This window comes from Esox lucius, chromosome 14 (assembly GCF_011004845.1).
Source record: "Esox lucius isolate fEsoLuc1 chromosome 14, fEsoLuc1.pri, whole genome shotgun sequence".
Taxonomy (NCBI): domain Eukaryota; kingdom Metazoa; phylum Chordata; class Actinopteri; order Esociformes; family Esocidae; genus Esox; species Esox lucius.
In genome coordinates this window covers 32680214-32705029 of record NC_047582.1, presented here as the reverse complement: position 1 = coordinate 32705029, position 24816 = coordinate 32680214, and the positions used below count along the sequence as shown (strand labels likewise).

The window sequence follows — 24816 nt, the reverse complement described above, 5'->3', positions numbered from 1 at the left end:
GTTGCAAACAGGGAGGCCGGAGGTAATGTTGCAAACAGGGAGGTAATGTTACATGTTGACTATCACCCTTCATAAGATGGTCTTGGTTGGGTGAGTGAGACACTACTTTGTGTTTCAGGGCAAGCCAGGTCAGCCTGCAAGACCCCAGCTATATTTCACTAGACAGGCTGTGCCTGCGTGATAACCTCTGACCTCTCACCTGGATCTTCAGCGTTCTCTCCGTCTGCAGCTGTTTCTCAAAGGACGTCTTCATGGAATTCATCTCCATCACATCCTCCCTGGCCCTCTGAAGCACTGTGAACGAAACCAGAAGCAAGCATCTCTCAAAACATCCACGGAATGTTCTGGACAAGAAACAACATTGACCAACCAAAATACTAAGAAGCAGGGGTCTTCAGACAGATAGAGGGGGTTTCTAGACAGGTAGAGGGGGTTTCTAGACATGGACAGGGGGTCTTCAGACAGGTAGAGGGGGTCTTCAAACAGGTAGAGGGGGTCTTCAAACAGGTAGAGGGGGTCTTCAAACAGGTAGAGGGGGTCTTTGGACAGGTAGAGGGGGTCTTTAGACAGGTAGAGGGGGTTTCTAGACATGGACAGGGGGTCTTCAGACAGGTAGCGGGGGTTTCTAGACAGGTAGAAGGGGTTTATAGACAGGTAGAGGGGGTTTCTAGACATGGACAGGGGGTCTTTAGACAGGTAGAGGGGGTTTCCAGGCATGGATAGGGGGTCTTTAGACAGGTAGAGGGGGTCTTTAGACAGGTAGAGGGGGTCTTCAGACAGGTAGAGGGGGTTTCTAGACATGGACAGGGGGTCTTTAGACAGGTAGAGGGGGTCTTCAGACAGGTAGAGGGGGTTTCTAGACATGGACAGGGGGTCTTTAGACAGGTAGAGGGGGTTTCTAGACAGGTAGAGGGGGTTTCCATACATGGACAGGGGGTCTTTAGACAGGTAGAGGGGGTCTTTGAAGTAGGGCAGTGGGTACTACTCACGTTGCTGTGTCTCCTTCAGCTGATCATTGAGTTCCTCCTTCTCATTGGCCAAATTGGCTACGTCCGCTGTCAGGGTGCGGTTGGATTCCTCTAGCTACAGGGGGCAGCAGAGGACAAAACAGACATTCCATTCAGAACAAGTACTGGACACTGTGTGTGGGGGGGGGGGGGGGGTTGATACTCCTAAAACACCAGACCCTCCTGTCAACCCTAAACTGCCCTGTTATAAGCTGAGACCTGAAGGTCTGGCATTTAGGAGTATCAGGCCACGCCCACTGGATGACAGCACGAGACCTTCCGGTTGCAGGTCTGTCTGAATCTCAGTCACCAGCAGGATACGGCTCTCTGTCAGTGGTCACGTGACACCTGACAGCGTGAAGCAGGGGCTTCCTGTGCCCTTATAGTTGTAGCTGGCGACCTTCAAAACACAAAAACCTTAGACTATAATGTGATTTGTGGATTTAAATTAACCATGTAGTGTGTGTGTGTGTGTGTGTATGCGCATCACTCCCTTTCTCTGTCCATCTGTCCCTCCATCTCTCTACCTCATCTTTGTCATCCCCTCTCCCTCCATCTCTCTACCTCATCTTTGTCATCCCCTCTCCCTCCATCTCTCTACCTCATCTTTGTCATCCCCTCTCCCTCCCTCCCTCTACCTCATCTTTGTCATCCCCTCTCCCTCCCTCTCTCTACCTCATCTTTGTCATCCCCTCTCCCTCCATCTCTCTACCTCATCTTTGTCATCCCCTCTCCCTCCCTCTCTCTACCTCATCTTTGTCATCCCCTCTCCCTCCCTCCCTCTACCTCATCTTTGTCATCCCCTCTCCCTCCCTCTCTCTACCTCATCTTTGTCATCCCCTCTCCCTCCCTCTCTCTACCTCATCTTTGTCATCCCCTCTCCCTCCATCTCTCTACCTCATCTTTGTCATCCCCTCTCCCTCCATCTCTCTACCTCATCTTTGTCATCCCCTCTCCCTCCATCTCTCTACCTCATCTTTGTCATCCCCTCTCCCTCCATCTCTCTACCTCATCTTTGTCATCCCCTCTCCCTCCATCTCTCTACCTCATCTTTGTCATCCCCTCTCCCTCCCTCTCTCTACCTCATCTTTGTCATCCCCTCTCCCTCCATCTCTCTACCTCATCTTTGTCATCCCCTCTCCCTCCCTCCCTCTACCTCATCTTTGTCATCCCCTCTCCCTCCCTCTCTCTACCTCATCTTTGTCATCCCCTCTCCCTCCATCTCTCTACCTCATCTTTGTCATCCCCTCTCCCTCCCTCCCTCTAACTTACGGAGCTGATGGTGGCCTCCTTGTCTTCCAAGTCCTGTTTGTGTCTAGCGATCATGTCTTTGATCTCCAACTCCTTCATGATCTTCTCCTTCTCCAGGTCAGAGAACTGCTCCTCCGCGATGGAGCGCGCCAGCTGCTCAGAGTCGGCCTTGGTCAGGCTCATCTCTAGCTGGGCCGCCAGTGAATCCCTGACGGAAAGAAAACCCGGAATAGCAGAATGTGGGAATGTTTGGGAATTGGATACTTAACTGGAAAATGTTTATAAAGACCAAAGTTAATGATCAGAAATAAGAACATCAGGGAATTTGGGATTTCTGGGAAATTCTCAAAATACCATTTGGGGAAATTAAGTTAACGTAATCAAATGTAGTCTATAAACTGAAGGCCAGGCAGCTCTGAAGGATGGACATAAATCCCAGAATACCAGTAAAATCAGCTTTGTGGGACATTTTTAAACTGAAATAATGTAGAAAACTAAAGCTAATGACATTAGAGTCTTGTAATCTATTTCAGGGCCATCACCTGACCAAGACCTTTATTGCATTGCCAAAGGGGGTAATGCGAGAAGCCTGATCTGAGGTCAGGACTAAGTACATCAATGAGCACCACATCCACTGTTATTAAACCCTTATCCTGTCCCAGTTCAGAAAACCTACGGACCCGTCCTCTGTACCGGACGCTGAAGGACTTTAAAGTCAAGCTGTGGATCTTTACAGTGTGTGCTGACCTTGCTTCACGCTGAACTAAAAACCTGACATAGTTAGGTCAGACCCTGATAGCTTGGTGGTGGTATAAGGGTGTTATGACTGAGACGGCGCCACCTGTAGGACAAGCGTCACGACAGGCAAGCTGGATCGTACAACCTGCAGTATTGTCAGGCCACTGGGATCACCTACAGCATCAATGAACTGAGATTAGGGGATTACCTCATGTTTACATCAACATGCAGCTAATCACAATTTCTGTCTTCTACTAGTTAGTCTACAAGAGATAATGTGTGAGCAATTTACACTAATCTCCAAATACTTGCTTGAGCTGCTTATAAAAGGTTTAAGGTAATGCTTTCCTTTTAAAATGGTCCTTCTCTGCTTGACTCCAGGAACTGTAGGAGATCTAAAACTAAGCCAGCGCAGTAAAGCTCGGCTCAGTTTGTCTCGGCTCAGTTTGGCTCGGGAACAATTGTTGTCTTCTTGTATCATGTAAAGTTGCTAAAAGGCATTAACCTAACTCACAAAGACCCCCACAGATTTTCCTAATGTTCTGGTGGACAATGTGTGGTTTCCTGAGAAACCTGGGGAAATTGGGAAATGTTCCAGGAATTGTACAACACAGGTTTCAAGGCACAGTAGGACTTGATCATAGTAGCTACCTCTCTTCCTGATACTCTTCCAGTCTCTGGTGAACTTCCTTATACAGCTTGTTCCGTTCGTCACACTCCTCCTTCAGCTCCCGGATCTGGGTCTTGTACAGGGTCTGTCAGACAGGAACCGGGCCAACACTCAACACACAACTACTGGACATCCCAAACGGCAACCCTGCTCCATATGTGGCAAACTGCATTTGGCAGGGCTGATCGGGGTCAGCCACAAACTAGTGTACATTTGGAACAGACACTGTTAAAGGGACAAGGGGCCATTTGGAACATACCCTGTTAAGGGAACAAACCCTGTTAAGGGGACAAGGGGCCATTTGGAACAGACCCTGTTAAGGGGACAAGGGGCCATTTGGAACAAACAAGGTGGTGCGATCGGGGTCAGCCACAAACTAGTGTACATTTGGAACAGAAACTATTAAGGGGACAGGGGGCCATTTGGAACATACCGTGTTAAGGGGACGGGGCATTTGGAACAGACCCTGTTAAGGGAACAAGGGGCCATTTGGAACAGACCCTGTTAAGGGGACAAGGGGCAATTTGGAACAGACCCTGTTAAGGGGACAAGGGGCCATTTGGAACAAACAAGGTGGTGCGATTGGACAAACAGGCCGTCGTGGTCTTTCTTAGGAAGTAAATGTCCAGTCAGTCACCGTCCCAAAATAGCCAGGAGTATTCCTAACAGGAATATCTGGAAAGCCTGTACACTTGACGGAATGCTGAAGGGTCCCGTGCAACCCCCCCAGTCTTTCCAGACATTTTGAAAGTGATTATATCATTATAGTACCGTAAAATACTGCTCCGCCTCCAGCTGCTCCTTCAACTCCTTGAGCTGTCCATCAGCCTCCTGTCTCTCCCTGTGATTGGGCAAAATCTCTGTCAATCACTGTTAAGACAAATAGCATCTCAATCTAAAACAGGCGATGCACAGGTCCCACCATGGTCCCACCATGTAGGCCATTGCCTTTACATCCTCATATCTAATAATGGGTAACATCCACAGGCCTTCACATCTTCTAGACATTCGTGTCCTACCTGCGCAACTCCTTGTTCTGTTTCTCCAGGCTCTGCTTCATGTCCAGCAGGTGGTTGAGCTCCTGTTTCAGCTGCTTCTCTGAGGAGCGCAGGGTGGTCACCTGCTGGGCCTGGGCCTTCAAGTCGTTCTGGCTAAGTCGGCGTACCTGCACCTCCTGCTCCACGCATAGACGCAGGTTGTTCACCTAGAGCGTTGGAAAATACAGAGAGAGATAGAGGGAGAAAGGAGACAGAGGCAGGGATAGTGGGTACAGAGAGAGACAGAGGGAGAAAGGAGACAGAGGCAGGGATAGTGGGTACAGAGAGAGAGGGAGAAAGGAGACAGAGGCAGGGATAGTGGGTACAGAGAGAGACAGAGGGAGAAAGGCGACAGAGGCAGGGATAGTGGGTACAGAGAGAGACAGAGGGAGAAAGGAGACAGAGGCAGGGATAGTGGGTACAGAGAGAGACAGAGGGAGAAAGGAGACAGAGGCAGGGATAGTGGGTACAGAGAGAGACAGAGGGAGAAAGGGGACAGAGGCAGGGATAGCGGGTGATGTTAATTGTAAAACCCTACATTTGCAGTCCTCACTCAAATGAACCAGTGTGTGTTTGTGCGCACACACGTACACACACACACAAACACACACACACACACACACACACACCTCCTCTAGGTGTTTGTCTCTTTGCATAACTAGCTCGTCCAGTTTCTGCTGGGCCTGCTTGAAGTCACAGTCCAGCATAGAGTGATCCTTCTCCAATTGCAACAGTCGGGACTCCAGCTGCACCTTGGAGCTTCGCTCCTCCTGCAACGTCCGTTCCATTCCTGACAAGACAGGGAGATTATGTTATAATAGTCATTACTACAATGGAGAGTAAAATAATGTTATGATAGCTATTACTATAATGGAGAGTAAAATAATGTTATGATAGTTATTACTATAATGGAGAGTTAAATAATGTTATAATAGTCATTACTACAATGGAGAGTTAAATAATGTTATGATAGTCATTACTACAATGGAGAGTTAAATAATGTTATGATAGTTATTACTATAATGGAGAGTAAAATAATGTTATGATAGTCTTGACTATAATGGAGAGTTAAATATGGTCATGATAGTCATTACTATAATGGAGAGTTAAATGTTATAAAATGGTCATTTAGGCCCAAACACCCATTTCCTTCCGACCATGGTTTCTACCTCGCCTCCACCTGGCTCCCCTGCTCACCTTTCAGGGCCTCAGACTTGGCCTCCTCGATGGACTCGTAGATCTTGTTCTCGTCTGCGAGGCGTGCCTTGGAGGCCCTGTGTGCTGCCTCCTCAGTGTCCAAACTCTGTTGCAACGACTTGAGTTTGAACGTCAGATCGATCTCCTGATTGCTCTTCTCCTGTGGACCAATCAGAGGTCAAAGGTCAGTTGATGGGACCGTTCAGTGAAAGAGCGCCTACACTTAGGTCCTTCAGGACAGTGGAGTGAACGGGTATTAGGTATCAGCAACATACAGTGGGGCAAAAAAGTATTTAGTCAGCCACCAATTGTGCAAGTTCTCCCACTTAAAAAGATGATTTTCATCATAGGTACACTTCAACTATGAGAGACAAAATGAGAAAAAAAATCCCGAAAATCCCATTGTAGGATTTTTTATGAATTTATTGGTAAATTATGGTGGAAAATAAGTATTTGGTCAATAACAAAAGTTAATCGCAATATTTTGTTATATATCCTTTGTTGGCAATGACAGAGGTCAAACATTTTCTGTAAGTCTTCACAAGGTTTTCACACACTGTTGCTGGTATTTTGGCAGACCTCTTCTACAGCAGTGATGTTTTGGGGCTGTCGCTGGGCAACACAGACTTTCAACTCCCTCCAAAGATTTTCTATGGGGTTGAGATCTGGTGACTGGCTAGGCCACTCCAGGACCTTGAAATGCTTCTTACGAAGCCACTCCTTCGTTGCCCGGGCGGTGTATTTGGGATCATTGTCATGTTGAAAGACCCAGCCACGTTTCATCTTCAATACCCTTGCTGATGGAAGGAGGTTTTTACTCAAAATCTCACAATACATGGCCCCATTCATTCTTTCCTCAGTCGTCCTGGTCCCTTTGCAGAAAAACAGCCCCAAAGCATGATGTTTCCACCCCCATGCTTCACAGTAGGTATGGTGTTCTTTGGATGCAACTCAGCATTCTTTCTCCTCCAAACACGACAAGTTGAGTTTTTACCAAAAAGTTATATTTTGGTTTCATCTGACCATATGACATTCTCCCAATCCTCTTCTGGACCATCCAAATGCTCCCTAGCAAACCTCAGATGGGCCAGGACATGTACTGGCTTAAGCAGGGGGACACGTCTGGCACTGCAGGATTTGAGTCCCTGGCGGCGTAGTGTGTTACTGAAGGTAGCCTTTGTTACTTTGGTCCCAGCTCTCTGCAGGTCATTCAATAGGTCCCCCCGTGTGGTTCTGGGATTTTTGCTCACCATTCTTGTGATCATTTTGACCCCACAGGGTGAGATCTTTCATGGAGCCCCGGATCGAGGGAGATTATCAGTGGTCCTGTATGTCTTCCATTTTCTTATAATTGCTCCCACAGGTGATTTCTTCACACCAAGCTGCTTACCTATTGCAGATTTAGTCTTCCCGGCCTGTTGCAGGTCTACAATTTTGTTTCTAGTGTCCTTTGACAGCTCTTTGGTCTTGGCCATAGTGGAGTTTGGAGTGTGACTGTTTGAGGTTGTGGACAGGTGTCTTTTATACTGATAACAAGTTCAAACAGGTGCCATTAATACAGGTAACGAGTGGAGGACAGAGGAGCCTCTTAAAGAAGTTGTTACAGGTCTGTGAGAGCCAGAAATCTTGCTTGTTTGTAGGTGACCAAATACTTACTTTACCAAGGAATTTACCAATAAATTCATTAAAAATCATAATGTGTTTTTCTGGATTTTTTTTTCTCATTTTGTCTCTCATAGTTGAAGTGTACCTATGATGAAAATTACAGGCCTCTCTAATCTTTTTAAGTGGGAGAACTTGCACAATTGGTGGCTGACTAAATAGTTTTTTGCCCCACTGTATATATAAAGTGCTTTAATATATTGGCAGCTGTCCTGAAATTGCCTTATAGATATAAATCAGGCCACAGTCACAGTCACCTTACAGTTGAGTAAGGTAATCCTGCTAACTGATATACGGTACAGTGATGTATGGTGTTGGTTACAAATCTAAGAGAAGTTGATAGAGTCCTGGTAAGACAATGGGACATGCATGTACTGAACACAGCCATAATCCCCAAAAAATGCTAAATTTGTTTTGTAGTTTGAAAAAACAACAACAACAAAAACAGACTTGTTCCTGGAGAAAAATTATTTCCTGCTTCAGTTTAGAATTTCTTTAGCAATTTTGTTGTACAGTTTTAACTAGTTCTTACTAATATAATATTCTTGTACAGAGTTTTAAATAGTTTTTACTAACAATTTTGTTGTACAGAGTTTATTTGTTTTTAATAACAATTTTGAAGAGCTTCAAACCCATTGAAACCCATGCTGCAGCAGAACATGCACGCAGGAGGCAATGGCTTGGACCGCTGGGCCACCGTAGCCCCAAACCAATCAGATGGAAGTAAACACAATGGAATGGGATTCATTTAAATGTGTCCCATATAAAATCTTGTTTTAATAACAAAACATTTTGACTAAAGGGTTGCCGGAACGAAAACAAAACGAGGCCGTTCCATTCAGTGTAATGAACCCTACCCAGGTTTCTCACAGTACCTTCTCCATGTCAGTGAGTCTCTGCTGGAGTTGGCTCTTCTCCGTCTGCATTTCAGACAGTGAGCCCTTCACCTGCTTCACCTCCTCTTCCAGACCCTGGATACAACCTGAGAGTGTGTGTGAGAGGAGGAGAGATGGGAGAGAGAGAATGAGTGAGAAGAGGATAAGTGAGTGTGTGTGAGAGGAAGAGGATAAGCGAGTGTGTGTGAGCAGGAAGAGGATAAGTGAGTGTGTGTGAGAGGAAGAGGATAAGCGAGTGTGTGTGAGCAGGAAGAGGCAATAGGGATTAGTCACTGAGGAGAGGAAACGCCTGCTCAGGCCCACTACACACTAGGAAAGAAATGAGATCATCATTTACAGGTTTCATCCATTCACATGTTCCCTCCTTTAAATAACAGAACAGAATGGGCTCCAACATGTCTTTTCCTTTTTGCTGATGACGATGCCAGAGAGAAGACCTTACAGGGAAAACTATGATGCATCACAGCAAACAAGTGACTGGCCTGTTCTGTCCCAAACTGTTCCGAATGTACAGGCAACGGGCTTCCACAAATTATTCCAAGGTCAGCGTGGGTCCTAGTTGTGCTTGGTTAAGCTTCCCGTAAGTACATTTAATTGTTCCAAAGTGCAAACTCTGCCACTCTAACAGGTTAAACCTCTGCAATGGAACCAGCTAAACCTCTGCAATGGAACCAGCTAAACCTCTGCAATGGAACCAGCTAAACCTCTGCAATGGAACCAGCTAAACCTCTGCAATGGAACCAGCTAAACCTCTGCAATGGAACCAGCTAAACCTCTGCAATGGAACCAGCTAAACCTCTGCAATGGAACCAGCTAAACCTCTGCAATGGAACCAGCTAAACCTCTGCAATGGAACCAGCTAAACCTCTGCAATGGAACCAGCTAAACCTCTGCAATGGAACCAGCTAAACCTCTGCAATGGAACCAGCTAAACCTCAGCAATGGAACCAGCTAAACCTCTGCAATGGAACCAGCTAAACCTCTGCAATGGAACCAGCTAAACCTCTGCAATGGAACCAGCTAAACCTCTGCAATGGAACCAGCTAAACCTCTAATGGAACCAGCTAAAGCTCTGCAATGGAACCAGCTAAAGCTCTGCAATGGAACCAACTAAACCTCTGTAATGGAACCAGCTAAACCTTGAATGCCAACATCTAAACCTCTGTAATACAACCGATTGAACCACTGTAACAGAACCAATTAAACCTCTGGCGTCTTGTTTCACCAGACAACGTGTGTTCCAGCCTCACCCTGCAGGTCCACTATGGTCTCTGCCCCCGAGCTACGCTCCCTCCGCTCAACCTCCAGGTCAGCCTGCAGGCCCATCAGCTGCTGCTCCAGGCTCATCTTGGTGTTCTCCAGCTGGGTGCACTTGTCCCCCAGCTCCCTGAGGCTGAGCTCCAGGGCCTGGGCTTGCTTCTGGGCCTCAGCCTGGCTCTTCCGCAGGCGCCCAGCGGCCTCCTGCTCCTCCACTAGTAGGGCTGTGGCCTCCTCCACCTGGGCGGGAGTGATGGGCGGTGGGGGTTAGCACACATTTAGTGGTGATTCAGCAGTCGTTTTAAAGTAGCGGGAGAGAGAGAGAGACAGACAGCTAGAGGAGGAGAAAGGGCAAAAAAGAGAGACAGAGCGTGTGCATAAGTAGACACTGACTCACCTGTCGCTGTAGATGGATGTTCTTTTCATTGGACACCTGACTGTTCTGGTTTCTCCTCTTCAGCTCTTCTAGTTGGTCCCGTAGTCCATTCACTAGACAAGAACAACCAGGTGCGTCGGTCAATCAGCGAACAGGTGTGTAGGACAGTAACAAATGTACAGGTGAGGAAATGGGAAAAGGCCATTAAATCTATCTGGATAATCCTATAAAACAGGAATACATTTATAGAAATTCAATTACTGGAATAGCTGACTTCTGTTCATTGTACATGTATATACGTAATCATATGCGCTACCCAAAATATGGACAAACTCTCAATGCAGCAACAGCTAGAAGTTGATTTGGGAAATAGTTCAGACGTAGTGACAAGAAAAAGGTTCTACGCATAGAAATATAACCAATAGACGGAGCTTGAAACCACTAACCCTGGTCCAGGCATCTATTTCTATGGTTCTCCATGCGTGAATCATACAGCATGGGCTTACGTTCGTTCTCCAGACTGCGTTTCCTCTCGGCCTCCAGCTCCGCCCTGCGGAGGCTGTCTGCGCTCTGGTGCTGCAACAGGGCCCGGTCCTTCTCCATCTGCCTCAGGGAGGACTCCACCCTCTGCCTGCTGCTCATCTGCATAAGGGTGGGGAAGGACGGAGGTGAGCGTCCGTCACAACATTACAGAGTCTGACCGAAACGTCACGTGTGGCCCCAATGATCGTCCTCACCTCTTCGTCCAGTTCCTTGACCAGTTTCTCTAGACTGCTAGCCGTGGTCCTGGGAAGAGAAGACCACGTGTGAGAGCGTGTCCGTGAATCTACATGTATCTGTGTGTTTGTGAGAGCGTGTGCGTGAAAGTACGTGTATGTGTGTGTTTGTGAGAGCGTGTGCGTGCATGCAGGCCCTGGGCAGTAGAGTATTTTTCGTTCTGATGTGATTACAGCCAATCAAATCAGTTCAGTGGTGAGCCATACCTGTACTTGAGCTCCAGTTCGTTTTTGGCCTGCCTCTCATGGCGGAACTGCTCCTCCAGTTGACGGATCTTCAGGTCGGACTAAAGAAAGGCACGGAGTGTTAACTAGGACTCTCACAAACCTACCAGCTGTACCAATACCTCCTCGAGTTTGAGCATGGCAATCACAAAGAGCCCAGTCCTGTCAGTCTGAGGGGTTTGTCTGTCAAACACAGTTGTATGTCCAATGTGTGAGAGCGTTTCAGCGTTTTTCTTTGGTCCATCTTTGCCCCTAGGATAATGTCTCAGCTACCTTGCCAGACGACTCCTGGCTCTCCCTGGTCACCGGTACATATTTGCCATGTACTTGTGATCCTCGGTGAGCAAAGCCAGCTGGGTTCGGTTACGTTTTTGAGGCCGGCTTCTCTCTAGGTTCAAACCAGCACGGTTTGTGTTTTCCTTGGTTGTTTTGTCTTAGACGCTGTGCTTCATCGTCTAGAAGTCTCTTTAAGGGTGAGGTTGGGTATGTGTACAGGCACTGTTATACTGCTGATGTAAAAAGGGCTTTATGAAATGCATCTGATTGATTGGCCAATCTGATGGCTCTGGTCAAATGCAACAACCTACCATTTGTACGCTGTTCTGTTTTACCTTAACGGGCCAATCCACCCAAAAATAGACATTCCCGTTTGTTGTTAAATAATATACAACAACAATATAAAAGTATAAATCTTTTCTGTATTTTTGTGTATTTCTTAAAAGGAGCATGTGAAAAATTGTCAAAATCAATTCGTTAGGACTCAGGTTTACTATAAATCCCACAATGCAATGCTCTCTCAAAAGGCTGGTTGGCTAGGTGAATTAATACCCCAGTAGCTAGCTTAGCTAAACAAAAATGTCCATAAAAGAACGTGAAGTGATAAAGTTATAAAATCTCACACACAAACAGTACCACATTCAAATTGGCAGACATTCCAAATGTGCTGGAAGTTACGGGAATCTCATGCATTTTAATAAAATCATCCTGAGGCCCGCGAGTTATCTACAATATCACGGAATATTTCGTCACAAAATAGCAGTAGACGTTGAAGCAACCTCCCTGAAATGAGTTGTTGCAGGTTAGGATGTCTGAATTGGTAACAACACAATCTGTATAAAGCAGCTAGCTATGACAACGAGCAAGTGGGTCTGCAGGAAGGTGGGACACAACTGCTTAGCGTTACAGTGGCCCCCCCAAAAAAAACTGTGACAGAATATGTAACTTTGCGTTATAGCAAGATTTACTGACTTTCGCCAGACAGATGAGTTAAGATTTGTGGATTACCTCCAGCTATCCGAGGAGTCGGATTTATTTTAAGCCTGACAGAATTATACAATTCTAAATCCTCTGACCATTATACTTCAAAAAGTCTGTCCCATGTGGAGTCGAGGTCCAGCAACACTCCCGACTCATTGCACATACGGGTCTCCCCCCGCCAGAGACCAGGGTTCGATACCCACCTGCCTATTTCAGCCTTGCAAAACACTACCAAAATAAGTAAGGAGAGGGTGTGTCCAGAATCTGCTTAATCCATTTTATTCAGTCGGTCTTTCTTAGCGTTTACATTTACATTTGACCTTTTGAACCCAAAAGGTCGTCCTTGTGCCTTTCGAGAACACGCCATCCTCTGTGCTGCCAACAGCGCTTTAAAAAGAAGAAAACAAACCCACAAACACACGCACGCACGCGACAACCCACCTCTCCTTTGATGCTGTCCTTTTTTTCCTCAGTGCTCTCCACACAGCCGTCCAGTTCCTCCACAGACAGCTCTTTATTCGCTCCCCTTAGCAGTCTGGTAGAGGAGAGAAGGAAGGACAGGGGAGAGGGCGTCTTGGGGTCTTTAAACTGGTTTCACCCGAGGTACCCTGCCATGCCAACCACGCCAACCTCCCCTACCCTCGGAGTACCCCTGCCCCTGGCGAGCCCCATACGGTCCTCATTCAGGGACCACGGTGGTGTGGATGAGACCAGACTCCATTACAAACCCATTGGAGTTACTGGAAGGGTTCCTGGAACAAGGATGTAGTGTAAAGCAGTAACAAACTCTCCCTCCCTGACTCCTTCCTTCCTTCTCTCTCCCTCCCTCCCTCCCTCCCTCCCTCCCTCCCTCCCTCCCTCCCTCCCTCCCTCACTCCCTCCCTCCCTCCCTCCCTCCCTCCCTCCTTCTCCCTCCCTCTATTTCTCTTACTCCCTCCATCCCTCCTTCTGTCTCTCTCTCTCTCCCTCCCCTGCCTTTTTTCCTCTCCCTCTCCAAAACTGCCTTAAAACACACGGCACACATTTAAAATCCAGAAAAAACACGACGACTGGCCTGCTAGATGAAGTTATATAAATAGCCTGCATGTGCACAGACGCACAGCAAAAGCCAGTTAAACTGGAGAAACAATGTGTCTTACTGGTCCTCCTTGAAGTAGGTGAAGCCCACAAACGGCAGTTGGTTGCCCACAAACGCCTTTGGTGTGGGAAAAGTCTCCGCGGCGCCTTTGTCATCCTCGATCTCGTCAAAGTTCCTGGTGTCTATGTCACTGCTCAGCTCAGGCACTACTGGGGCCACGGCTGAAGAAAGGAGAGAGAGGGAGGGAGTGTGTGTGAGAGAGGGAGGCAGAGCTGGGAAGTGTGTGTGTGTGTGTGTGTGTGTGTGTGTGTGTGTGTGTTTCGTAGACCAAGCCATCCCAGGCACAGGAGTGACGCCAGACCCAACAACCCTCTCCCCCTACAGTAGACGCTTTGTGCCCCAACACACTGTTACCTTTCACACACACAGCCTGAACACACTCTGGGAGAGAAGAGGACTACCCCCCCCCCCCCCCACACCACACACACACACACACACACACACACACACACACACACCTCTTCAACAATGTAGGAGGATGTAGCTACTGGTGTAGCACATGGGGGCGTGTGTGTAGCACATTCTCAGCCCCTAGAAGTCCACGTTTCCATCCTTCTCAGTGGCACCTAGAATACAGCCGCTTTAAGATGAGGGCCACATGTGTTTGTGAATCAGAGGTCCCCGGTTCAAACCAGTTATGTCCAGAATCGGAAAACGATGTTCGCTACACAAGCGGCTTGACGTCGTTAACACTAGCCAGTAAACTGTGATTCTATTTCTACAACTGGATCCATTTTGGCTTCAGGACCGAATCCAGACAGAACCCTCAATTGAAAAAGATCAGGACATCCAGACATGGATGAAAAAGATGAGAAAAGAGAGGGAATGACAGACAGAGAGAGAAAAGTCTGAGTGGTGTGGTGAGATTTTGGGGGGGGGACAGATGTCTCTCCCGCTCATGCACGGCAGTTGCTGAGCGGCTTTCCCAGCATGCCCTCTGATAGCGGGTGGGTTAATGACAGGCAGCTGTGGCCACAGTGAGCTGAGGGAGCAGGGAGTGACCGCCCTCAAATCTGATCTGGGGCCCGGTGAAGCGGCTTTGGGACACCCCCTCTCATTACTCCCATTCCAAGGCAGCCCCGCCCGTCCCCAGGGGGGGCCTCCCTCCACATGGTCCCTTCATCCACCCATCTCGTAGCCCTTTGTGTCTTCACGGGGAACAGTGCTTGCTAGCACCCAGACTGAACATCAAATCACTCCTATCTAGTGCGCTGTCCTTTGACCGGGGACTGCTGCGCTGCCCTTTGACCGGGGACCCTAGGGGGACCGCTGCGCTGCCCTTTGACCGAGGACCCTAGGGGTACCGCTGCGCTGCCCTTTGACCGGGGACCGCTGCGCTGCCCTTTGACCGGGGACCCTAGGGGGACCGCTGCGCTGCCCTTTGAACGGGGACCCTAGGGGGACCGCTGCGCTGCCCTTTGACCGAGGACCCTAGGGGTACCGCTGCGCTGCCCTTTGACCGGGGACCGCTGCGCTGCCCTTTGACCGGGGACCCTAGGGGGACCGCTGCGCTGCCCTTTGAACGGGGACCCTAGGGGGACCGCTGCGCTGCCCTTTGAACGGGGACCCTAGGGGGACCGCTGCGCTGCCCTTTGACCGGGGACCGCTGTGCTGCCCTTTGACCGGGGACCCTAGGGGGACCACTGCGCTGCCCTTTGACCGGGTACCCTAGGGGGACCGCTGCGCTGCCCTTTGACCGGGGACCCTAGGGGGACCGCTGCGCTGCCCTTTGAACGGGGACCCTAGGGGGACCGCTGCGCTGCCCTTTGAATGGGGACCCTAGGGGGACCGCTGCGCTGCCCTTTGAACGGGGACCCTAGGGGGACCGCTGCGCTGCCCTTTGACCGGGGACCGTTGCGCTGCCCTTTGACCGGGGACCCTAGGGGGACCGCTGCGCTGCCCTTTGACCGGGGACCGCTGCGCTGCCCTTTGACCGGGGACCCTAGGGGGACAACTGCGCTGCCCTTTGACCGGGGACCCTAGGGGGACCGCTGCGCTGCCCTTTGAACGGGGACCCTAGGGGGACCGCTGCGCTGCCCTTTGAACGGGGACCCTAGGGGGACCACTGCGCTGCCCTTTGAACGGGGACCCTAGGGGGACCACTGCGCTGCCCTTTGACCGGGGACCCTAGGGGGACCGCTGCGCTGCCCTTTGACCGGGGACCGCTGCGCTGCCCTTTGACCGGGGGCCGCTGCGCTGCCCTTTGACCGGGGACCGCTGCGCTGCCCTTTGACCGGGGACCCTAGGGGGACCGCTGCGCTGCCCTTTGACCGGGGACCCTAGGGGGACCGCTGCGCTGCCCTTTGACCGGGGACCGCTGCGCTGCCCTTTGACCGGGGACCCTAGGGGGACCACTGCGCTGCCCTTTGACCGGGGACCCTAGGGGGACCGCTGCGCTGCCCTTTGACCGGGGACCGCTGCGCTGCCCTTTGACCGGGGGCCGCTGCGCTGCCCTTTGACCGGGGACCGCTGCGCTGCCCTTTGACCGGGGACCCTAGGGGGACCGCTGCGCTGCCCTTTGAATGGGGACCCTAGGGGGACCGCTGCGCTGCCCTTTGAACGGGGACCCTAGGGGGACCGCTGCGCTGCCCTTTGACCGGGGACCGTTGCGCTGCCCTTTGACCGGGGACCCTAGGGGGACCGCTGCGCTGCCCTTTGACCGGGGACCGCTGCGCTGCCCTTTGACCGGGGACCCTAGGGGGACAACTGCGCTGCCCTTTGACCGGGGACCCTAGGGGGACCGCTGCGCTGCCCTTTGAACGGGGACCCTAGGGGGACCGCTGCGCTGCCCTTTGAACGGGGACCCTAGGGGGACCACTGCGCTGCCCTTTGAACGGGGACCCTAGGGGGACCGCTGCGCTGCCCTTTGACCGGGGACCCTAGGGGGACCGCTGCGCTGCCCTTTGACCGGGGACCGCTGCGCTGCCCTTTGACCGGGGGCCGCTGCGCTGCCCTTTGACCGGGGACCGCTGCGCTGCCCTTTGACCGGGGACCCTAGGGGGACCGCTGCGCTGCCCTTTGACCGGGGACCCTAGGGGGACCGCTGCGCTGCCCTTTGACCGGGGACCGCTGCGCTGCCCTTTGACCGGGGACCCTAGGGGGACCACTGCGCTGCCCTTTGACCGGGGACCCTAGGGGGACCACTGCGCTGCCCTTTGACCGGGGACCCTAGGGGGACCGCTGCGCTGCCCTTTGACCGGGGACCGCTGCGCTGCCCTTTGACCGGGGACCCTAGGGGGACCACTGCGCTGCCCTTTGAACGGGGACCCTAGGGGGACCACTGCGCTGCCCTTTGACCGGGGACCGCTGCGCTGCCCTTTGACCGGGGGCCGCTGCGCTGCCCTTTGACCGGGGACCGCTGCGCTGCCCTTTGACCGGGGACCCTAGGGGGACCGCTGCGCTGCCCTTTGAACGGGGACCCTAGGGGGACCGCTGCGCTGCCCTTTGAATGGGGACCCTAGGGGGACCACTGCGCTGCCCTTTGAACGGGGACCCTAGGGGGACCACTGCGCTGCCCTTTGACCGGGGACCCTAGGGGGACCGCTGCGCTGCCCTTTGACCGGGGACCGCTGCGCTGCCCTTTGACCGGGGGCCGCTGCGCTGCCCTTTGACCGGGGACCGCTGCGCTGCCCTTTGACCGGGGACCCTAGGGGGACCGCTGCGCTGCCCTTTGACCGGGGACCCTAGGGGGACCGCTGCGCTGCCCTTTGACCGGGGACCGCTGCGCTGCCCTTTGACCGGGGACCCTAGGGGGACAACTGCGCTGCCCTTTGACCGGGGACCCTAGGAGGACCGCTGCGCTGCCGCCAAATCAACTTTGGGGCCTAACCGGCCGACCAGAGCAAGGGAGGCTGCATTCCAGTTCTCCACATGCCCAGAAATGGTGGAAAACCAGCCGATGAGTGCACCAGTCGTCCACATGGGGAGTGTGATGGTACAGCCCTCTGAAGAAAGGTGGATTATTGCTGGATTGGAGACTTGCGAGGTCAATAGCGACAGACAGGCGGACAAACTCTTAATCGGTCAGGTCAAACTGACAGAGAGAGATGGAGAGCAATAAATACTATGGACCAACGCTTCCTTCTCCTTCCCCCTTGATGTCATGTGAGATAAAATTGCCTTTTTACGGTGCTCTTATTAGATCAGTGTCACATGAAATCGCCGTCAGAGAGAATGAATGGAAGAGCCCACGTAATGCAAGCGCACGTCCCAGAACAAAAGGACAACAGGAAGTGACTGAAATCCCATCACTAAGCATTCAACCCCCGGGCGCCATACTCATCCAGAGAGGCTCTGCTGACTTAGTGTCTGTTACACCTTTTCGGATTGAATCACATTTCATATTGAGAAGACAATCGTCTTCACTGTGATTGGCAGGATCACATGGACATCAGGAAGTTTCCCCGCCTCAGGCACAACAGCAATTCCCAGACTTCAGATGCAGCACATACCAAGGCTGAGGTCAAGTCCAATCAAATGTACAGTCAACTTAGGGAACCCACACGGATTCCAATTCCCTCCAGTATTTCCCATAGAGGAGCATGTCCAAGGTTTAGTCAACTTTCGTAAAGGACTGAAGCGTAGTTCAGCCCCAAAACCCCCCTGGTTGTAGGGATGTCATGCTGAAGTGCACCATGGGAAGGTTCAGTTAGAGGAGTGATAAGAGTGCAGTGTTTATTACGCCTGGTTCCCCACATGGGAATGAACTGTACTATGTGGTGTGAGAGACCTCCCATTATGAGACCCAAACAGGAGCAGACAGACTGGTACACAGTTACAGCCAGACAGGTACAGCCAGGTGCAGACCGACAGGTGCAGACAGACAGGTACAGCCAGGTGCAGACCGACAGGTGCAGACAGACAGGTACACAGGTACAGCCAGACAGGTACACAGGTACAGCCAGACAGGTACACAGGTACAGCCAGACAGGTACAGCCAGGTGCAGACAGACACAGCCAGGTGCAGACAGACAGGTACACACAGACAGACAGATACAGACAGGTGCAAACACACAGACAAGCACACACGGGTAAGCACAGACACAGGTGGTCAAAACATGCAAGAATGTCAGAACAAATGCGCACACACACACACACACACTTACTCTCGCGGATGGTGCAGAAGGTCCAGTGGTCATTCTTGAAAAAGGGGTGTCTCTTGATCTCCTCCACGCCGTTCCTTCCCAGGCGCACATCCCTGTACACAGCCAATAGGACAGGGTGGTCACACACACACACACACACACACACACACTCAACCTGAACACGAGCATATGACCTGCACCTCCCCCACTCTCCATCCCTCCTCCTCTCCGCTCCGCCGCCACACGGGCCAGAGGGGCGTGGCCGTTTGGGCTGCCACGTGTGGGACATTCCAGCCCCGGTGAAGCGGAAGGGAGGGAGCAGCAGAGAGGGGCGTGTCTAGGCCCCACCAGAGACCGCGGCACGGCAGACACACGGAGCATGTCCCGGAGACGGGGGGGGGGGTGGAGTAGAAACAGAGAGAGAGGGAGCTCTCTTCAACACTACACATCTGTTACCACAATGTTACTTATTTAACCCTCCTTTGACTGAGAACACATTCTGATTTTTCGTCAGTGATCTGGGGAACGATTACAGTAATTACAGGGATGAATGAAAGCTGAAAGCTGGGGGTGAATAGATGGCGTGAGGTTATAGCCAGGACAACAAGGTCAGTACCCCTTAAGTGTCATGGGCTGTTTATTGAGTCATATGTCAACTTCCTGTCTCCAAGGCCGAAGGCGTCATAGGGCAACGTCCCCGTCACCTGAGGCATTTAGATCTCCCGTCTCTTAAAAGGTAGGACAGCAAACCCCCGGACAATGTTTAGAAACCTTCTGAAACCCAAGTGTTTTGAAGAGCATGAAAACTAACGAGAAAAGAGAACGAAAAAATTCAAAGCGAAAGAATGCAAACGCTAGCAAATCAAATCACCATTAAGGCCAACAGCTGAAACGACAAAATAAACATCAGGCCCGGCATAGAAAGGGACACGGTAAAGTCATCAACGTGGGACAGCGAAGGCGGGCCCGATTGTGACAGACTGATCCGCTGAATGAGGCAGTGAACAACAGAGGGACCGGCGGGGAACGAACAGGTTACTGAGCTGGTCTCAGCGAGGCGGCAGAGAAAAATAACCTGAGGTGAAACGAGAGTGAAAGGCAGGCGTTGTACTTCAGCAGGATGAAAGGACTAGTGTTTGACATGGCCCCCGAAGAGCAGCCTGCTAACGTCAACAGGAAGTGGGTCACACCCTAGGGGATGACGGGTTGGCCGGAAGGGCCAGGCCTAAACCAGCTAATACCGCTTTAATACCGCCTTTGTGTGGGAGAGGAATGGGGTGTATGATAGAATGTTTATATATGTTATGTGTTGTATCAGTTAATTCTGTAGTCAGGCGCTAGTTAGCATGCTATCCTTATCTAGCCTGCAATCTTTGTCTAGCCTGGTTAGTTGCTAACTGCATTTTGTCGTGCTGTACTTGTACTGTTCAATGACAATAAAGCTGAATCAAAATCGAATCCTTATCTAGCATGCAATCTTTATCTAGGCCTGCAATTATTATGTAGCCAGGTGCTGTTGCAGCTGCTATATTTTCATATATTTACATTGCAAAAGACTAGCCAACTGGTGAAACACAGTGTTGACAGACAGTGTTGACAAAATGTGAAGTTACCACTTGTACAACACCATGGGAAGTCCCTGAAAAACGTTTTCAGCCCTGAAAAGTGCATTTTTGCTGTTGTGGGAGGGTTCAAGGGTTATGGAGGCTTCAGGAAGCCACTTTCACTTCAGAGCAAAACGGGTAAAGGTCATGGGGTGGTGTTTTCATCACAGGTCACAAACATACCGGTCTGACAGGAAGGCACAAATTAGGTCCTTGACGTCGTTGGACAACTCCATATCGTCTGGGAAGTGGAGATTATTCCTGTGATCCATTATCTTCCCATACGTTCCCACAAGTGACTCTGCATAAAACGGGGTTTCCCCTGCAATGGAACATGACGTGTTAAAAAAAATGGACGTTTTTGGGGCAGTTTGTGTTTTTGATGATAGAGAAGGTAGCAGTGGGTTAGAACATGACTTTGCCAGGTGAACTGACATTCTCAGAACATTTACAGCAACCACCAGCGGAATGGTCACACGTGGAGGAGTGATTGATGGAAAATGTGGCCATGACACCAGTGTTAACAGCCCTTCTAAATGCTGAATGCAATGTAGTGACCACAGGGAGTCAGGACATCCATTTAACATCCCTATGTAGGGCAATGTCCCCCTCATTACTGATCTTTAGACCAGAGGGAACTGTAACCTCTACAGGCTGACCAATTCTTAACATGGAAATGTGAAATGGGAGGGTGGGGCGGCCGACAAACATGACTCACCAACCAGCATCTCATAGATGAAGACCCCCACAGACCACCAGTCACACTCGCGGCCATAGTAGCCGGCACCCCCCTGGGACATGAGCACCTCAGGGGAGATGTAGTCAGGAGTCCCCACCGCCGTGTCACATTTCACCATGCCCTTCTGGAATGACAGACAGACCAATGGACATGTGGGGAGGCGGACGGGAAGAGACACGCAGTGGGAAAGACAGGCAGTTGGAGAAACAGATAGCATGTTGACAAGCAGACAGACGGACGGGCGGGGAAGCAGACAGACAGACAGGCGGGGGAAGCAGACAGACAGACGGGCGGGGGAAGCAGACAGACAGACGGGCGGGGGAAGCAGACAGACAGACGGGCGGGGGAAGCAGACAGACAGACGGGCGGGGGAAGCAGACAGACAGACGGGCGGGGGAAGCAGACAGACAGAAAGAGCGAGAAGTGACATTGTTAATATTACCAGGGGAACATATTGGGCTGGTGTCCCAGACACAAATTAAGCATCATCATGGAGCAAAACTCTAGGTCTAGGCCTACTTGGTGTCTGTGAAATGGGCTATAATGTTTATCTTACAGCTTTTAGCCTATCCAATAAGACATTTTTCAGCAAATAAAACTGATGCTATTGCTCTGAGAAATATGATACTTCAGAATCTGACCACACGGTGGTGCAGTCAAGCAGGGATATTCTCTTGACCCCGGATTTCAGACAGACACAGGTAATTAATTGGCTCGGAAATACATTTTAGTGTTTCCAAATCCTTGTCCTGGGAACCTGAGGTACAGATCAGGTACCTGATGTAAAGCATCTTTTGGTCCCAGAAAAGCGTTATGTAAGTTTAATGTATTATTATTTTTTATAGATTTTTTAATTCCTTCCAAATCAGCACAAGTGACAAGCCAATCAATTGCACTAGCAAACAATCCATAAGAGCAGATGACCAATCACCAATCTTGCCTAGTACAAGGAACATATACTACTTCAAAATGGAACAAAGCCTCACCGGAGTTGGGCAGGCACACCTTTTGCACTGCCCTGGAGCACTGACCGAGACCAAAAACTCACCGAGTCCATCTTCATGCAGGTGCCGAAGTCCGCCAGCTTGAGGTGGCCGCTGTGGTCCAGGAGGATGTTGTCCGGTTTCACGTCACGGTGGATGAAGCCCATGGCATGGATGGCATCCAGGGCTAGCACCAACTCGGCGGTGTAGAAACGGACCCACTTCTCCGGCATGTCATAGTTCATGGTGAGGGTGACCAGGTCTCCGCCTGCCATGTACTCCATCACCATGTAGAGGTGGCGGTTGTCTTGGAACGCACAACACAGCTGCGGAGCACACCGATTGGATGATTCCCCACAACAATGACCTGTTATGCACGTGTCTTATGCACGTTTTCTGTAAGTTACGAGCGTGTGCTGTTCATGTTTGTATACGTGCGGCTCTCAGCCCCTCCCACCTGAACGACCCAGGGGCTGTCGGAGAAGGCCATGATGTCTCGCTCCTCCCAGAAGAAGGCGGAGTCAGAACGTTTGAGCATCTCGAACTTGCTCAGCTTTTTCATGGCGTACACCTTCTGAGACACCTTGTGACGAACCTGGGGGGGCACAGTTATATGATGAGGGACAGAGTCACACTGACACACGCACAGCCTGGCACAGTTACGCACGGCCTGGCACAGTCACGCACGGCCTGGCACAGTCACGCACGGCCTGGCACAGTCCCGCACGGCCTGGCACAGTCCCGCACGGCCTGGCACAGTCCCGCACGGCCTGGCACAGTCCCGCACGGCCTGGCACAGTCACGCACGGCCTGGCACAGTCACGCACGGCCTGGCACAGTCCCGCACGGCCTGGCACAGTCACGCACAGCCTGGCACAGTTACGCACAGCCTGGCACAGTCACGCACAGCCTGGCACAGTCCTGCACAGCCTGGCACAGTCCTGCACAGCCTGGCACTATTTACTTTATTCAAAAACTGCAATCTGGTGTTGGTGTACCTATTTTCAGTAAGTTCCTTAAAAACTTAAAAATGAGTTTTAGTACAACATCACTGGTGGATGAAGGGGTGGGGCCAGTGGGGCACTTGCCCCGCCTGAAAACTGGTTGGCCCTTTTAGTGCCCATCCCAGAATAGCCACGGACTACCATAACCCACATAACTAAAACAAGATGCCACACTCCAATGGTTGGCAGGAATGTAAACAAACAAACAAACATGTTGATATCAAGGACGGTCAGACTACGATGCAGAGCTCTGGTACACATAGTGGTTCTGTTTGTTCTGGAGGGTCCCTCAGGCCTTTACCAAAACAAGGGTGGGGAAAAACTGACAACTGATTTAACTGCTGATTGCTATTTCAGGTTAAAAATATTGGGATGCAATATCTCTACAGATAATGCTCGATTACATAAGGGTTACACTTCCTTTTTAGTCATAATTTCCATCTGTAGATGTTCTATGGACTTTCAACAAACCTCTCTGTTGATATGCAACTACTTGCTAAGGTTAGGTTTAGGTTTGGTTTATAAAAGGCTTAGGGTTAAGGTTAGGATTAAGATAAAGGCCAAGGTTAGAGTAAGGATAAGGGTTAGTAGCTTAGCAGAAAATATTCACGCTCCAGGGACTCTCAAAATAATGTTACCGCATAAGGTTCCGCAAAGAACAGAGTAACACCTTAACATCATAATGAGACAACACACTCGTGAAAAATACCAAATGTGTGAAATATTACAGAATTGCCAAATAATAATATATTATTACCAATATATCATGAACAAATGTACAGCATGTGCTAGCAAAGTAAGGCCTTTAAAACACATTTGTAAACACTCCCACTTAAAGGTCTTCAGAGATGAGACGAAGTGCCAGAGCACACACCTACAGGAGGACATGTAAGCACATGACTATTTTACAACATACAGACCCCCCAGTTCCCCCCTATTCACAGACACCAACACACACAGAAAGAGATACACACACACACACACACACATACATACACAGAGACACATACACAGAGACACACACACACACACACACAGAGACACACACACACACACACAGAGACACACAACATGTCTAAACATGCCCTTATTAGGATGCATACAAGGCATCAAAGCAGAGGAAAACCAGGTGAACACAGCTGGATGTACAGACAGGGAGACAGACAGGCAGACAGACAGACAGGGAGACAGACAGGCAGACAGACAGGGAGACAGACAGGGAGACAGACAGGCAGACAGACAGGGGGATAGACAGGGGGATAGACAGGGAGACAGACAGGGAGACAGACAGGCAGACAGACAGGGAGACAGACAGGGAGACAGACAGGGGGATAGACAGGCAGACAGACAGGGGGATAGACAGGGGGACAGGCAGACAGGGGGTTCTCACCAGCTGCACCTCTCCGTAGGCCCCTCTGCCAATCATCTTTATTCGGTCAAAGTCCTCCAGCTTGACCTGCAGGTCCCGCATCTTCACCATGGCCTGCTCATCTGCATGTCAGGCACAAAGGTCGGAGGTCATGCTGGTTACCATGACATCAGAGGACAAGAGCCAACCGTGTTGAAAAGGGAAGTGTGGCTAGGGTCATCCTGAGGTCAGACACCGTAGGAACTAGTGGTGCAACGGTGTGAAGAAGTCACGGTTCCGTTCGTATCGAAACGTTTATGTCACGTTCACTATGATTTGGGTGAAGTGGAAAAAAAACATGCAAAACACAACATGTATTTTAATTGATTTCGAAGTTATAAACTTTGCCCATTGACACTGCATTTGAAGCATGCAGTAGGCACCAATGCCCGATAAAGAATGACGTTCTGTATAATAATATGGAAAATAGAATTACCTGTTCCAGAAAGAGTTTGACATTATTCTTAGTCTTTCTAACGTTACCTTTGGGTTCCTGCTAGGTAATAG

At 50.5% G+C, this 24816-nt stretch overlaps 1 protein-coding gene across 7 annotated transcripts in view; it reads right to left on the bottom strand.

The window, feature by feature from the left end:
• The window catches only part of LOC105021675 (rho-associated protein kinase 2), a 43195-nt gene that overhangs the window by 7473 nt on the left and 10906 nt on the right, over window positions 1–24816 (bottom strand). For all 7 annotated transcript variants that reach the window (XR_003782849.2, XR_003782848.2, XR_003782850.2 and 4 more), the window contains exons 3-24: window positions 24292–24392; window positions 22355–22492; window positions 21963–22223; window positions 20894–21038; window positions 20359–20497; window positions 18593–18684; window positions 13489–13648; window positions 12791–12884; window positions 11075–11154; window positions 10829–10877; window positions 10598–10733; window positions 10113–10204; window positions 9709–9955; window positions 8438–8544; window positions 5901–6060; window positions 5333–5493; window positions 4686–4870; window positions 4438–4507; window positions 3648–3751; window positions 2280–2466; window positions 990–1083; window positions 200–294 (exon numbers count right to left, since the gene is read on the bottom strand). Coding sequence is in view for 4 of the 7 variants with exons in the window: in XM_029125016.2 (XP_028980849.2) it covers window positions 200–294; window positions 990–1083; window positions 2280–2466; window positions 3648–3751; window positions 4438–4507; window positions 4686–4870; window positions 5333–5493; window positions 5901–6060; window positions 8438–8544; window positions 9709–9955; window positions 10113–10204; window positions 10598–10733; window positions 10829–10877; window positions 11075–11154; window positions 12791–12884; window positions 13489–13648; window positions 18593–18684; window positions 20359–20497; window positions 20894–21038; window positions 21963–22223; window positions 22355–22492; window positions 24292–24392 (2897 nt within the window). In the remaining 3 variants the exon portion in view is untranslated. The remainder of the gene's footprint in view (window positions 1–199; window positions 295–989; window positions 1084–2279; window positions 2467–3647; window positions 3752–4437; window positions 4508–4685; window positions 4871–5332; window positions 5494–5900; window positions 6061–8437; window positions 8545–9708; window positions 9956–10112; window positions 10205–10597; window positions 10734–10828; window positions 10878–11074; window positions 11155–12790; window positions 12885–13488; window positions 13649–18592; window positions 18685–20358; window positions 20498–20893; window positions 21039–21962; window positions 22224–22354; window positions 22493–24291; window positions 24393–24816) is intronic.